This window comes from Nicotiana sylvestris, chromosome 7 (assembly GCF_000393655.2).
Source record: "Nicotiana sylvestris chromosome 7, ASM39365v2, whole genome shotgun sequence".
Lineage (NCBI taxonomy): Eukaryota > Viridiplantae > Streptophyta > Magnoliopsida > Solanales > Solanaceae > Nicotiana > Nicotiana sylvestris.
In genome coordinates, this window is record NC_091063.1 from 10,065,970 (window position 1) to 10,081,760 (window position 15,791).

General features: G+C 41.7%; 1 protein-coding gene across 1 annotated transcript; it reads right to left on the reverse strand.

Moving 5' to 3' along the window:
• Positions 1 to 7,514: 7,514 nt before the first annotated feature.
• On the reverse strand, positions 7,515 to 8,348 carry LOC138872735 (peroxisomal and mitochondrial division factor 2-like). The gene is made up of 2 exons (XM_070151149.1): positions 8,286 to 8,348; positions 7,515 to 8,057 (listed from the first exon to the last, which is right to left on the reverse strand). Exons 1-2 carry the CDS (start codon positions 8,346 to 8,348, stop codon positions 7,515 to 7,517), a joined length of 606 nt encoding a protein of 201 aa, XP_070007250.1.
• Between the last annotated feature and the right edge of the window lie 7,443 nt (positions 8,349 to 15,791).

The following is a 15,791-nucleotide window of genomic DNA, read 5'->3' on the forward strand; positions in this document are numbered from 1 at the left end:
AAACCTTCCGTATTGATTCCTCACATATGTTATGAGTGATGTTGTTCAACAACTACCTAAATATGTATCATTTTCCAAGCAATACATATTAAATAGGCACAGTCAATTGATGGTCATTCAATCAACAACAATAAATACGTAGTTGAACAAGTAGAGAAATTCAACGGCTCAGTTATATAAAAACATCAAAAGACTTTATCCTACAAAAGGTTCCATCAAAACCCTAAATAACAAATTAGCTATTCATGATGCTATACAAAACTACAACACTAGAACTCATAACCAATAATGAAAATAGGAAGAATGAAGTGAAAAACTCGTAGAAGAATTCTCCGTCTTGCTCCTAGCGTGTTCTTACCTCTTTAGGTCAAATCCCCTCTCCCAAAACGTCTCCCTTTTGGTCGAATCTACTCTAGAAAATGTCATTCCTTTAGTTCAGACATGTTTAGGGAGTATTTATAGGGTAGGGTTGAAGTCGTTGAGTCCAATCCAGTTCAGAGTCTTTTAACCCGTGACTTCTAATTACTGGGCTATAGACGTCGTAAGGCTAGGCTTTTAGCGCGGTCAAATTGGCTATAGACCTCGTGAAGCCTGGTCTGTAGCATGGTAAGGCGTGCTATAGAGATGGCTTTACTTGGTTTGTAGCACGGTTTGGGTACCCGATACTTTTGTGCTCTTTTCTTGCATTTTTGGTCCTCTTTTTGTGCAACTTTCATTCGACTCTTTCTTCAGATGCTCTTACACATAAAACAACATAATTTAGTTCAAACATCGCACAATTAATCACTAAACCAACAAAATATAGGGCGAGTAACGTACTAAAGTATAGCATTTTGGCCGAACATCATAACATTATCAAACCAATTGCTCTTTGAGAAATTTATCATTTACCAAGATATATTGATGATAATTGAATCAAATAATGATGAATAATTTAAATACTCAATTAAAAATTGATTATTTTTAAAATAAAATAAATTCTTTTACTTAGCAAAAGAAAACTACCAATTAAACTAGAATGTAAAAGTAAAGAAAGACTATTAAAATAGCAAAGAACTAGACTAAAAATACAAACGACTAATATGTACCATAAAATATTAAAAAATTATATAAAAATATAAATATGTATAGGTGTAATAATAAATTTAAATAGTTATTTCTATAGTCGGTTTGGTTCGATTTTTTTTGATTAAAACCAAAACCAAACCAAATTTGATCGATTTGGTTCGATTTTTCAGATTTTTATGACCACTGTATGGGTCCAAAATTGGCAACCACGGCAACGGATAAGCAAGACATGGGACGGGGTCACCACAACACAACAATTGACGGTCGTCGTGACAAAGGATGACGACCAAAAGCGGGCAGTCGGAAGATAGTAACGGTAGTTTAAACTTAGAAAGAGGTAGGAAGAATATGCCTTTTGGATATTCTTTATGTTGTACTTTTTAGGGGTTTTAGAAAATGTCCCTTATAAATAGGAGGAGTTAGTAAACAAGAGGGGGGGCTGCCATTTCAAAGAATAAAGAATACATTGTAAAAAGGAGAGAGGAATATACGAAAGAATTGTCTTATTCACTTTACTCAAGCACATGTTGTTTAACTTTTATCCATAAATCTCAAGATTCCACATCCATATCGGCTGAACATCATTTCATGTCATCAGAAAGAGGAGGCATCTAATCACACAATCATTGGGTGACAGTCCCTTCATATTATGACTATTATCATTTCTTGCATTCATTGCATTTTCAGGATATTATATATTTTGTTAATCATGTCGTATTGAACATATCACTTAAAGCTCCTAAACCGTTCTCATTATAATAGAATCTCGTTCTATTTGATCTAGGAATTATTAAGTTCAACTAAGATTCACTTCATTAATTTATTACTAATTAGTTTAACAATTATTTGTTCAAACAATTTGGCGCCATCTGTGGAGACTTCCTCGCCCGGTTAATGGGGTGAGAATGAGCCTACCAAACATGTCAGAGGGGATAGCGGTAGCGGCCTTCCAGAATGGGTTGAGCAGGAATGGGTCGAGAGCAACCAGAAAACTATTGAGTAGACTCATGAAATATCCTCCTACCACCTGGGAAGAGATCTACAATGCTTACTGCGCCGAGGTAAGGGCCGACGAGGACGACCTCAACGGTCCGATCCAACGGCTGACATTAGTTCAAGCAGAATCAAGAAAGGATCGTCGTAATGATAGTCGAAGGGATCAATTGGGTCCCCGTCTCGGCCGAGAAAGACATCAACCCTACATCAGAATAGTCGTCCCACCTCCAGCTCGGCACACGGATGGCCCGCCCCGTCACACAGGGACTTAGCGAAACGAAAGAGGTATGCGTCCACTCTTATCTATTCACAATTTTTGTGTTTCCCCTTCAGAACTAGTGTATGCACTAGAGAAGCTCGGCACAAAGGTACAATGGCCACAAAAGATAAAATCCGATCCAAATACTCGGAAATCGAACGCTCTATGTGAATTTCACCAGGAGCGAGGTCACAAGATCGAAGACTGCATAGGTCTGCGGTAGGAGGTAGTGAGAATGCTGAACCAGGGACACATGAGAGAACTAATGAGCGACCGAGGATGAGCCAATTTTGCCCGCGGACGCGAACAACCCCAGGGACCTCCAAAGCCCCTCTCTCCCGCTCGTACTATCCAAATGATCATTGGTGGAAGCGACAGGGCAGCAATCAACCATGTGAAATTCACCACTACACACAAACTCAAGCGGTCGATCACTTATGAACGGTACGATGACCTCGAAGATAGAATCATCTTCGATAAGTCAGATACCGCCGGTTTGACTTCCCCTCATTACGATGCTCTTGTTATTACTTTACGTATTTCAAATACTGATGTAAAAAGAATAATGGTAGATGACGGAAGCGATGCGTCCATTATTCATCCCCGAGTCCTCGTACAGATGAGGCTCGAGGATAAGATAATATTGCATTGTATAACTCTAACGGGTTTTAATAATGCAGTCGAGCGAACTTCTGGAGAAATAGTGCTACCCGTCTTAGTCGGGGGAGTCACCTTGGAAATAACGTTTCATATCATGGACCAGGATACATCTTACAACGCTATCATAGGACGACCATGGATACACGCTATGAGGGCCATTCCGTCAAGCCTCTATCAAGTGATCAAGTTCCTTACTCTATGGGGAATATTCAGCCTCTGAGGAGAACAACGTACTGTGCAAGAGTGCTATCGTATTGCCCAGGACTGTACACACACCCGACAACTAAAGGGAGCCAATGTGGAAGCATAACAATCAGTGATGTCGGGAACTAAGTACGGCGTACAGACAGACGTTATCAAAGATCCCAACATCATGAAAGCCGTTGAGTCGACGACAAAAGATCTTGATCCTGTCCAAATAAACAACAGTGACAGCACAAAGAAGGCTTATATCGGGCACAATCTCTCGAAACCATGTATATTTCATAAATTCTTAACTGACAATGCCGATCTGTTTGCCTTCTCCCATTCAGATATGCCAGGCATTCCGAAAGACATCGCTACGCATAAGTTGAATGTCGACCCGCTCTATCCACCGGTGCGAAAAATAAGGAGAAAGTTCAATACCACAATCAACGAGGCCGTCAACGTTAAAGTTGATAAACTGCTCGTCAACAGTTCTATCCGAGAATCAAAATATCCCCAATGGGTCGCAAATATGGTCATGGTAAATAAGAAAAATGGGAAATGGTGGATAGGTGTAGATTTCACAGATCTGAACAAGGCATGCCCGAAATACTTTTTTCCACTGCCTCATATCGACCAACTCATCGATGCAACAACAGGGCACAAACTGCTAAGCTTTTTGGATGCCTATTCGGGTTACAACCAAATCCTCATGGAGGAGGAAGACCAGGAGAAAACTACTTTCATCACCCATCAGGGAACGTATTGTTACAAAGTCATGCCATTTGGGCTAAAGAATGTCGGGGCCACGTAGCAAAGGTTGGTCACCAAAATGTTTAAAGGCCAACTTGGCAAAACGATGGAGGTTTACATCAACGACATGTTGGTCAAATACAAAAGAAAAGAGGACCACATCGACCACCTTACAGAGGCCTTCAGCATATTAAGAAGATATGGAATGAAGCTAAATCCCAAAAAATGCGCCTTCGGCGTAACCTCATGCAAATTCCTCGATTTCTTGGTATCACAAAGAAGCATAGAGGTCAATCCAGACCGGATCAAGGCCATCGAAGGAATACCCAAAATATTAACCAGCAAAAACAGGTACAAAAACTAACTGGCCGGATAGCCGCCCTATCGAGGTTCATCTCCCGATCATCCGACAGATGCCATAAATTTTTTAATGTGCTAAAGAAAGACAACGAGCTACGGTGAAATTCAAATTGCATTGAGGCACTAAGAAAACTAAAAGCACACTTGTCCTCGCCGCCACTACTCTCTAAGGCAGATCCCGGGAAACGCCTCATAATCTACCTAGCCATCTCAGAAGTCAGGGTAAGCGCAATTTTGGTCCGCGAAAATGAAGGTACGCAATCTCCGATTTATTATATCAGCAAAACCTTGGTTGACGCTGAAACGAGGTATCCCCACCTCAAAAAACTGGCTCTGGCATTGGTCATGGCTTCACGAAAGCATAGACCATATTTTCAATGTCACCCCATATCAGTGGTGACAACTTTCCCCCTCATGAGCATCCTGCATAAACACGAACTGTCAGGAAGATTGGCCAAATAGGCCATAGAATTGAGCGAGCATGATATAACATATCAGTTGCGAACAACGATAAAGTCGTAGGTACTCGCCAACTTTGTCGCGACTTCAGTGCAAAAATATTGTCCGAGGTCAAGCAGAAAGCATTTCGCACCTACCTTGGGCAACCCGGCCTCTGGGTCCTCTACACCGACGACACGTCTAATGCGTCGGGGTCTGGACTTGGACTTGTACTTGAAATCCTAACAGGCGAAGTGATTCGCCAATCCATACGGTGCCCCGAAATGACTAATAATGAGCCTGAGTATAAGGCCATAATTGCAGGACTGAAACTGGCCCTCAAGTATGGTGCACGACGAGTCGTCCTCAGGTGTGACTCATAACTCGTCGTTAACCAAGTTACTGAGACTTTCCAAATCAAGGAGCAAAGGCTACAGAAATGCTGGGCAGAAATCCATAAGCTATTGCCAAAATTCGATGAATGCCGACTCGACCAGATACCCCGGGCGCAAAACATCAAAGCAGATGGTCTCGCCAAACTGGCAGTAGCAACCAAAAATATCACCAAAGAGAACGTCGTCACCCTCCTCCACTCGTCGATAGACCAAATTGAGGTACATTCTATAAACTTGACTTGGGATTGGCGCAACCGCATTATGACATATTTGCAGGAGAGAACACTCCCATAAGATAAAAAGGAAGCCACAAACCTTCGAATGCAGGCGCCCAGGTACAACATCATAAATCATGACCTTTATAAAAGAACGTTCGATGGCCCCTTGGCAAAGTGCATAGGGCCAAACCAAACAAGGCACATGCTCGAAGAAGTGCACAAGGGACACTACGGTGCCCATACAGGCAACCGAGCCCTCGTCAGATGCCTTATTCGGGCAGGGTATTACTGGCCCACTATGAAAAGGGAAGCCATGGATTACATCAAAAGATGCGTGCAGTGCCAGAAATACGCACCCATGATACACCAAGCGGGAGAACTCCTTCACTCCGTCACTTCACCATGGTCGTTCATCAAATGGGGAATGGATATCGTCGGACCCCTCATAGCAGGGCGAGGTAAGACACGTTTCCTTTTAGTTTTAACTAACTACTTTTCCAAATGGGTGGAAGTAGGAGCATTCACACAAATACGCAAATAAGAAGTCATCACATTCATATGTAAAAACATCACATGCCACTTTGGCATTCCCAAAGAAATCAGCTGCGATAATGGACCTCAGTTCACCGGAAAAAAGACGGTCGAGTTCTTAAAAAAATGGCACATCAAGCGAATACTCTCCACGCCATACCATCCTGTTGGTAACGGTCAAGCCGAATCCTCCAACAAAACAATATTGAACATCCTAAAGAAAAAGCTTGAGGACGCCAAAGGGCTATGGCCGGAACTACTACCAGAGGTATTATGGGCCTACCGCACCATGCCAAAAACAAGCACATGCAAAATGCCATATTCATTAGTCTACGAGACTGACGATGTTATACCCGTTGAGGTCGGAGAACCTAGCCTGCGATACTCTCAATGAAAGCGGACCAAACAACGACGACAACAGAAAACAAGACCTCAACGAAGTAGAAAAATGAAGAGACATGGCTCATGTAAGGATAGTAGCCCAAAAACAACATGTGGAAAGGTACTACAACAAGAAGGCCAAAATACGACCACTCAAAGTCGGGGAATATGTCCTCAAGGCCAAAACACAAGTGACCAAAGACCCAAAAAAAAAGGAAAACTGGGAACCAATTGGGACAGACCATACAAAATCACAGCGACAACAAGCAAAGGGGCATTCCAATTAGAAACAATGGAAGGAAAACTATCATAAAACAACTGGAACGTCGCCCATCTCAAACACTTCAACTTTTGAAAAATAATGCCCCTCGAGTCATACTCTTTTCTATTACCTGGGTTTTGTCCCAATCAAGTTTTCTCGGGGAGATTTTTAACGAGGCGATAAGGGGGACGTCTCGAGTTCAAAGTATAATTCATCACCCCGCCTACCGACGAGCTCTCCAAGATGAACGATGAAGGGATTATATATAGGGAAACTCCAATATATATATGAAACTGACACGTACAATACCCCTGCGGCCAAAGGCCATCGTCAAACAAAAAATTCGACCTTGTTCGGATCATTTAATATTCGACCTCGCTCGAATTACAACGGGTTAACATTTCGACCAACTCGAAATAATACCCCTACGGCCAAAGGCCATCGCCAAAAGAAAAAAAATTCAACCTCGATCTGACCATTTAATCTTTGATGTTGTTCGAGATACTTGACATCCGACATCGCCCAAATTACTTTATACAACCTTGTTTGAGTTACTAAGATCTACGGTCGTCTACGACAAAACATCACACGAGGCTGAAAAACTAGGGACCCCCTAGCAACAAACAAAAATAACTATTCAGAGGTACACAACAAAAAAAGTAATCGGTCCATTACAACTGGATATATTACAAAAGTTTTTCTTATAAAGGGCTCACAGACGCCCTCACAAAAATAGCAAAGCAAAAAACGAATACAATAAAGTCCTACACCACGTCATCCCCTGTGGCATACTCCTCATTATACCAAGAATCGGAGGCGAGCATGTCTGCATCATCATCATCAATATTGTCCCCGTCAGGCATACCGGGGTCATAACCACAAGCCTCACGAGCTGCACGTGCTTTAACATGCACATCTTGAAGTTTTGCCTCGAAAACCTTCCCATTGGCTTGCAGGGACTTATACACGTCAAGTTGAGCCTCGACATGGACCCACATCTCATATAATTACCACAGCACGATAGGGTCAGTCGAAGGATGAGATGTAGAGGGTTGCGACTGCTGTCGCACATCCCCCGCCTTCAAAGCAGTAACTTGTTCGTTCAGCACGGACAACTCTGCCTCCTGACCTTGAATACGTTCCTCAAACCTCGCTACCTTGAGCGCGGACATCTCCATCTCATTGTCCCGTTCAGATCTACAAACGTGAAGGGCATCTTCCAAAGCCACTACCTCAGAGACGACAGTCGCCCTACCCCTTTCAACACGAGCCAATCCATTGTCCTTAACACTCAGCTCACCCCTCAGATCGACAGCCTCCGCTGCCCTTCGATCAAGCTCAGCAGTTAAGGTGTCCATCCGCACTTGAAGGTCGGCGCTCTCGGCCATCACCCCCTTGCTCACCTCGAACTCATCTTCCTTGGCCTTAAGAGCCACCTCAAGTTCACTGCATCGAGCAATGGCTTTCATCAGCTCTTTGTCCCACTCTTTTAGCTCTTTGACCTTTTGCGCCAACTGTTTCTCCTTCTGCTTAAGCCCATCACGGAACAACTAAAAATTGCTGTCCTGAGTGAAAATATCAGCCAATGCACGATGCTTGGTGCGGTACTCCTTGTATTTAGAGGCCACTTTCCCAAAAACGACCGTCTTCTGCTTATCCCTCCGATCGCGCTCGATCTCCATAATGAGAGTCTAATATGCAGAGGAAAGAAAGCCAGCTAAAATAGATTACATATACAAAATGAATTCAAAAACAAAAAGAAGAGAGAAAACACTTACCCGCAAAGCCATGACAGAAATACTCCACGGTAGCTCTGTATCACTCATCGCCTTAAGCGCCATACTCTCGGAAGTAGCGCACAAAGGGGAAAACACTGACGCTTCCTGCTCGGAATTCGCCAACAAGTCATAATCCACGGGAATGACTATGTGTCAGTCAGGACCCCCCGTCCTCACTTCCACATGAGTATGTCATTCCAAGAAAGCTCGCCCATCTTCGGGATCGACGTCCGAACTTGAAACGTCATCCTGGGCATACGCTGCTCTACCCCCTCTAACAGCAGACAACACACCACCCTCAACAGATCGTATAGATCCGCCGCCTTGACATACCCTTTTGGCCCTAGGGGACCTCCCCGCCAAAATGGTGTCCACCATAAAAACAGACCATGTGCCTGACCTAGGCGAGGATGCCACTCCCGAAGCAACAACTCTTTTCTTTTCAAGATCGGTGGCGACGGCCATCCCGAGATCCACCCTCCTCCTTTTCCTCGATGGTGATTCATCCCCGTTGGAAGTCTCATCCACGAGGTAGTAGATAGGTCTAGAAGAGATCTCATCCCGTATAACGATGTCATGAGGAGAGTCCCTTGTTGGTACAGTCTGAGTACGATCTCCTCGGACAGACTCAGCTAAGGTAAATTGTATCCCCGCCAATGCGACGGCTTGGCAAAATGCTGGGACTGGAGCCTTCTTCTTGAAAGCCCTACGACCTATCACCACAAAGAGGTCATCTCAATAAACAATGACAAACAACCAAAGGTCATAGCAAAGGGAACACTTACCAAATGGAACTTTCGGCCCAAAGCGTTTGAAGAAGGCCGGCCAATCTCGAGTCCTCACCACGTAAGGTAACATACAAGCTACCCAATCCTCAATGCCGATGATGGGAAAAGGTGCATGCCTCTCAGCTACACAGAAACATCACGAGTAAATAAAAATTAGAAAGAATGAAAGTAAACAATAGGCATACGCCACCGACACCTACGGTTATGATTCCAATGCTCTGGAATCCAGCGGGGTCCGACACCAAGTGCTCAGTTTTGATGAAGAAATACTTATGCCAAAACTTTTGCCTTGCCTTGTCATCTGTGCCAACCACCAACCCCCTGGTCCCACGATGTCGCAGATGTATCATGGTACCCCTATAAAAACTTGGGGAAAATAGATGTAAAAGGTGGTGAATTCCAACCTCACACCCAGCCAACTCTGCATACTTCGTCAGCACCAGAAAAATCTTATACATATATGGAGATAGCTATGCCGGGCAGACTTCATAGAATCGACAGAACTCCTCCGGCAGCGAAAAAAGAGGGAGGGTATGACCGATCATAAAAGGATACACGTAAAAAGCACAATATCACGATCTGTGGACCTCCGCGAGGTCCCTCCCAGCTGGAACTATCTAGCCATGAGGAGGAATATTGTACGTAGATCGGAGTTCATTTATGTGGGTGGGCCCAGTTTCAGAGATCATCGGAATGGGGGAAGGAGTGGGCTCCTTGTGGAAATCGTTCCTGGACATAGGGTTTCTAGGGAGTATCTCTTCTACGGTGGGAAAACTATCACCCTCTTCAACCGCTACATCCTCTCTACTAGAAGGAGGGGCCATAGACAATAGAGTGGCGTCGGAAACCTTATCACGTGCACGGTGGGTTCGGGGCATCTTGGTAATAGGGGGTGTGCTGGTAAAACTAAAATGAACAATGGTGACTGAACGGAAAGACGAGAAGCAGAGTTATAGAAACTGAGCTAAAGAACTAAGGAAGATGGTAAGGAGGCAATGTATACACAAGGAAGGAAATGGCCAAAAGTTTCTGAAAAAACAAAGCCTTCACCTATTTATAGGGTTGGATGGCGCGAGAATCGAAGTAGAAGACTACCAATGGCACTAAAACCAAAGCAACAAGCAATCAGACGTTGTCTCGGGGAGATGCACAATGATGACGCGTGTGGGAGTGACATCACACTTTGATTACTACATCAATCAGGGTTTGTGGAATGTGTCGCTCTCTCAGCCTTGGCCAAACCGGTGTAATTCAACAACCAAATTCTCCAATGGAAACACAAGATGTCTGCTTATCAAGGACGTGCAGGGCCACGACCTCAACAAGCGGAGTGACTAACTGTATAGGTCCAAAATTAGCAACCACGACAATAGATAAGCAAGACATGGGACGGGGTCACCACAACACAACGACTGACGGTCGTCGTGACAAAGGACGATGACCAAAAGCGGGCAGTCAGAATAAGATAGTAACGGTAGTTTAAACTTAGAAAGAGGTAGGAGGAATATGCCTTTTGGATATTATTTATGTTGTACTTTTTATGGTTTTTTTTTTGAAAATATCCCTTATAAATAGGAGGAGTTAGTAAACAAGAAGGGAGGCTGCCATTTCAAAGAAGAAAGAATACATTATCAAAAGGAGAGAGAATATACAAAAGGATTGTCTTATTCACTTTACTCAAGCACGTGTTGCTTAACTTTCATCCATAAATCTCAAGATTTTACATCCATATTGGCTGCATATCATTTCATGTCATCAGAAAGAGGAGGGATCTAATCACACAATCATTGGGTGACAGTCCCTTCATATTATGACTATTATCATTTCTTGCATTCATTGCATTTTCAGGATATTATATATTTTGTTAATCATATCGTATTGAACATATCACTTAAAGCTCCTAAACCGTTCTCATTATAATAGAATCTCGTTCTATTTGATCTAGGAATTATTAAGTTCAACTAAGATTCACTCCGTTAATTTGTTACTAATTAGTTTAGCAATTATTTGTTCAAACAACCACCCCTAACCTCAAGCAAAGACTAGTTCCTCAAAAATAAAAGAGAAAAAGAGCTAAAATAACTCATACATGCTTAATACAACCTTTAAATCGTACATGCATTAATACAACCTTTTATACACCATCTTAAGCATTTCCTAGTTATATACAGTAAGAATTATTTTCTTTAGTTTCGAACATTTATTATCTTGCAAGGGTCGTGCTTGTAATTCTAGCTCCAGACTATAACTCAAGAACTAGATGTTAACATAAATTGGTGATGTTTGATGAAAAATACAACAAAATTATTTTAAAAAATTTGGATCGTCTAGACAATATTCGATTGAAGTTGAAATACAAACTTGTAAGCGTTTAGATAATATTTGATTAAAGTTAAACTATATTTAGTGTTAAGTTATTGCAAGCGAAGTAGCCAAACATTTATGTTTACCTCGAAAATACAAGTAACAATTAGATTTGATTTGTGGTTTAAAAATATGTAATTTAGCTCAATACCAATTAATAATCAAGAAATATGGAGTAGAAATGAAAGAAATAAATGAATCAAACCAATGTTACTCATCAGTGGTGACCTCGAGATTAGTGACCTCGAGATGAACTGAGAGCAATAAAGCAAGAACAATAAATGTAAAGGACAATTCCGATGAGCAGCAAAAGAGAAAAGTAGGATAATATATTCTTGATAATGATTAGATGATGTTGCAAATGATTGGGGTCCCCTTTATATAATAGGGGAACCCTAAATAAGGTACATTTCTATTTACAGTAAAGAATCTTATTGGTACAACTATCTAACATCCTAGTACAGAATCGTACAATCCTATTTCGGGATTTACGCTATGATTTTGGGACGTGGTAGGAATCTCGCTCATTTTGTTAGAAATCCATAACGACATTATTTTGGGGTCGAGCATACTCGGCTTCGATGTCCATTGTACTTTGATCCTTAGGCATTGCATCCTATCTTCGACCTTGCCTGAGCTAGGGCTTAAGACAGACTCCCGAGCCTATAAATCGGAGGCATGTGATTTTGACCGTATATAAATAGTCCCCGTGTTTCTTAGAATAAAATGATAAGAAACGATTTAATTCTCGATCTTTCAATACCTCGATCATGGTGTCAATCTCGTGACGTCAGTGACTAAAGTGACTGAAGGGTTGTGTCTGCACAGTTTCCCACGGTCATTAATTGGGGACGATTGGCGGTCGGCTATTCGGCTTCCCTGATACGCTTAAGTGGCCTTTATAAATAGGCCAACTTCACAATTTTGCAAACTTTACTTCTCAAATCATCCTTGAAATCTCTTTAGCTCTTTCAACTTCTTTGAATTTACTTTCTTCTCAATTTGCTATCACTACAACATCTACTCTTCCCCTCTTTTAAATTTACAAACCGCCATGGCTAAAACGTCTAAAACTGTTCCTCAAAAAGAGAAAGTATCATCTTCTTCTACTTCCCGGCCGACCAAACCAGTGGTGCCGCCAACTCTTCATGAAATCACCCCAGCTCTTGCATGATAAAGAGGGATTTTAATTTCGAAAATCCTCCTGATATCCCAGGCCGATGTGAACATATATCTCGATACATTAGTTCGATATCGGAGAAATACCTTAAAGACATGAAAAAGGATTGTGGCTGGGGAGACGAGGTCGTGGTTCAGATCCCAGGCGCCAAGGAAAGCATCACTACCCACGTGGAGGGGTTTTTAAGTGTTTACACTTACTTCTTCACACTGGGTCCCCTCGACCCAGTAGTGATCGACTTCTGCAAAACATACGAGGTCACCCTCGGCCAGATTCATCCCTCCTTTTGGCGCATCGTGTTCATGCTGTGCTATTTTTTCGAAAAGGCCGAGGGGTTGGAATTCACCCTCAACCATCTTATTCGGTTGTATTAGCCCTAGCTGTTTCGAGGGTTCATCAAGCTGCAACGTCGAACAAAGAAAGACTTCTTTGCTAGTAACGATGAAGATAAAGATCGAGGATGGATGAGCTGGTTCATTAGAGTAAGTACTTTGGACATCATCCCTGTGAACATAATGCCATTCCTGGAGAGATGAAATTTCAATTGTAAGTGGGGTTCCTCAACAAATACTTCTTCATATTCTGCTTCTGTTTTCCATAATATTTTCATCCTTTCTGCAGCTATTGCTTGGACACCTCACATTGTCCCTGTTACAACCCATATTTAGTACGTTAGTTCATGCCATAAGGTAGTCGACGTAAATCCATGAAGATATTATATTTAAGATGATAAGAAATTAGTCCTATTGGTCTTAAATGATACAAAGGTGTATGAGGGTGGTTAACAAGTATTAAAAGTTAAACAAATCAAAAATGTTGTCAGTCGTATTTTCGGTTAAACATAGAGGTGATTAATACACTCAAGAGGTCGTGTTTTAAGGTATTTGAATCATATCATATATCTGTATCATAAGTCTTTAAGTCAAACGAGTTATGAAATAAAAGTCAACAAAAGTTGTCGTAACTTAGGTTCATAATTTTACTTAAACATTAGGTCAAACGTTACTAAGATTTTCTCCAAATTTACTTAGAATTATGGGGTGATCTATCCACCAAATTGAAGATCTATGAGTCTAGTTTTCAACTCATTAAATCGTTCATCAATACGATCTCGGAGTAGAGAAATATTCGTATTTTTGTGAGACTGCGCCAAGCACCTCTCTATGGGGCCCACTTAGGCGGTTTAAGACATTTGGATATATATATATATATGATGCTTACAACCCGTTTTAAGTCATTTTTTCAGTATATTCAGACCTTAGAACCCTAGAAACACCCTCTCAAGGTTCTCTCAAAATTCAAGATCCAAGCAAAGGGCAAACAACACAAATCAAGTGTCGGGAATCCCGTGGCACTAGTAAGTTTCTTGTTCTTGTTGTTGTTGCTCATTTTTGTGTTGTTCCAGCTCGTGTGGGAGGTTATTTTAAGGGGTTTATGTTCTTTAAATACTCCCTCAAGTTCTTAATATCAACCCTAGGTGATTTCAAGCCTTCTAAAGTGATTCTAGTACCGAAAAACCTTAATTGATTGCTAGTTTCGCTTCCTTGTTGTTGTGGCAGCATTGGAGGGATATTTCGTGGATAATTAAGGTCATATTGGAGTTGTTCTTTCTGTCTAAAGGTAAGGAACCTCGTATTCTACATGTATTTAAGATTATCTAAGTTGCGGCTAAGTCATTGAAGCTAGAACTTGTGAAATATATATCGAAAGGCTTGGTAGTAATGTTATCGGTTGGTGGACTGTTTTGGGAGGCTCAATATGATTAACATTGATGTTGTTTGGGATGTTTGGCGATTGTTTTCACTTGTGGGAAGTCATATAAATAGGGGAGGTGCTTTTTGTTTCATCGTAAAATAGGTTGTGGCAAGTATATAATAATTACGACGCTTAAACATTAACGATAGTGTCATTTCTCCTATTGTAGACTAAGGAGTCGTGACATTTGCATAGCTTGAGGTTGGGCAGTATATACAAGGTATGTGAGGCTATCCCTTTCCTTCTTTTGCATGACTCCGATTGTACATAATATAATGAACGAGCTAGTAGTACTTACATTGTTTCCCCTCTTATGGAACGATTGATGTTGATGTTGCTTCTCTTATTCTTATGTTATCAATGTTGTTGGTACTTCCTGATTCTTATAAGGTTCATAGTGAAGAGTTAGTCCTAATAACGTGTACAGAGGATACTGACCTTACGTCACTCCGAAAGTTTTAGAATATGAGTCGAGCATGCATTATATATATATATATATATCTATTTTACTCTATCGAGCCATGCTATAGTCGGTCGGGTACGACACCTACTGTGAAACCATTGATCAGTTGGGTTTTACCGAGCTCCACATGGCCGGGTACAATTCTACCAAGCCTTATGATGGCCGGGTACGTTTTTACCGAGTACTCTTTGAGTTTGGGTACGTTATGATGAAGATGATGCCCACATAGGCGTGTGTTTTAAAAGTTTATGTATATATATGTCAGTATCATGCATTTCATGTCAATATCCCACAGAGGTACCCAGATGTTACAGGTTGTATATTCTATATCCTTATTCACATTACTGTTCATAGTTATGTTTTCCTGCCTTGCATACTCAGTACTTTATTCGTACTGACGTCCTTTTATTTGTGGATGTTGTATGTCGTGCTGCATGTCCTGATAGACGGGTATACACAGCTCCCCCACCACAGTAGGCTGCTCAGTTCAACAGTTATTGGCGAGATCCCTTCTCCGGACTTGCCGGAGTCTTGGTATGCATTTTTGTTATAGATATTATGGGTATGTCGGGACCCGGTTCCGGCAATGTTGTAGCACTTATGTTCCTTTAGAGTCTCATAGATAGGTGTCAACTCATGTATAGTTAGGTATGCCTTGTCGGATGATTTTTGTTGTATAGTATTTCATGGTAGTGTGGTAGCTCGTACCTTATATATAGTTTCTTGATTGTCTGGTCATCCCATGTTATGTATGTTCATGCCATCATCTTTCTTTGTTGGTTTTCCATGATCCATGTCTACAATTTATATTGATCTCGTCGGCCCTAAAAGATAATAAAGAAGGCTAGACAAAATATACATTGGCGCTCGGCAAATATGGACGGTGCTAATCTTGGCCCTCCAGTTTGGGTTGTGACAAACTTGGTATCAGAGCAAGTTTGTCCTAGGGATTGTCT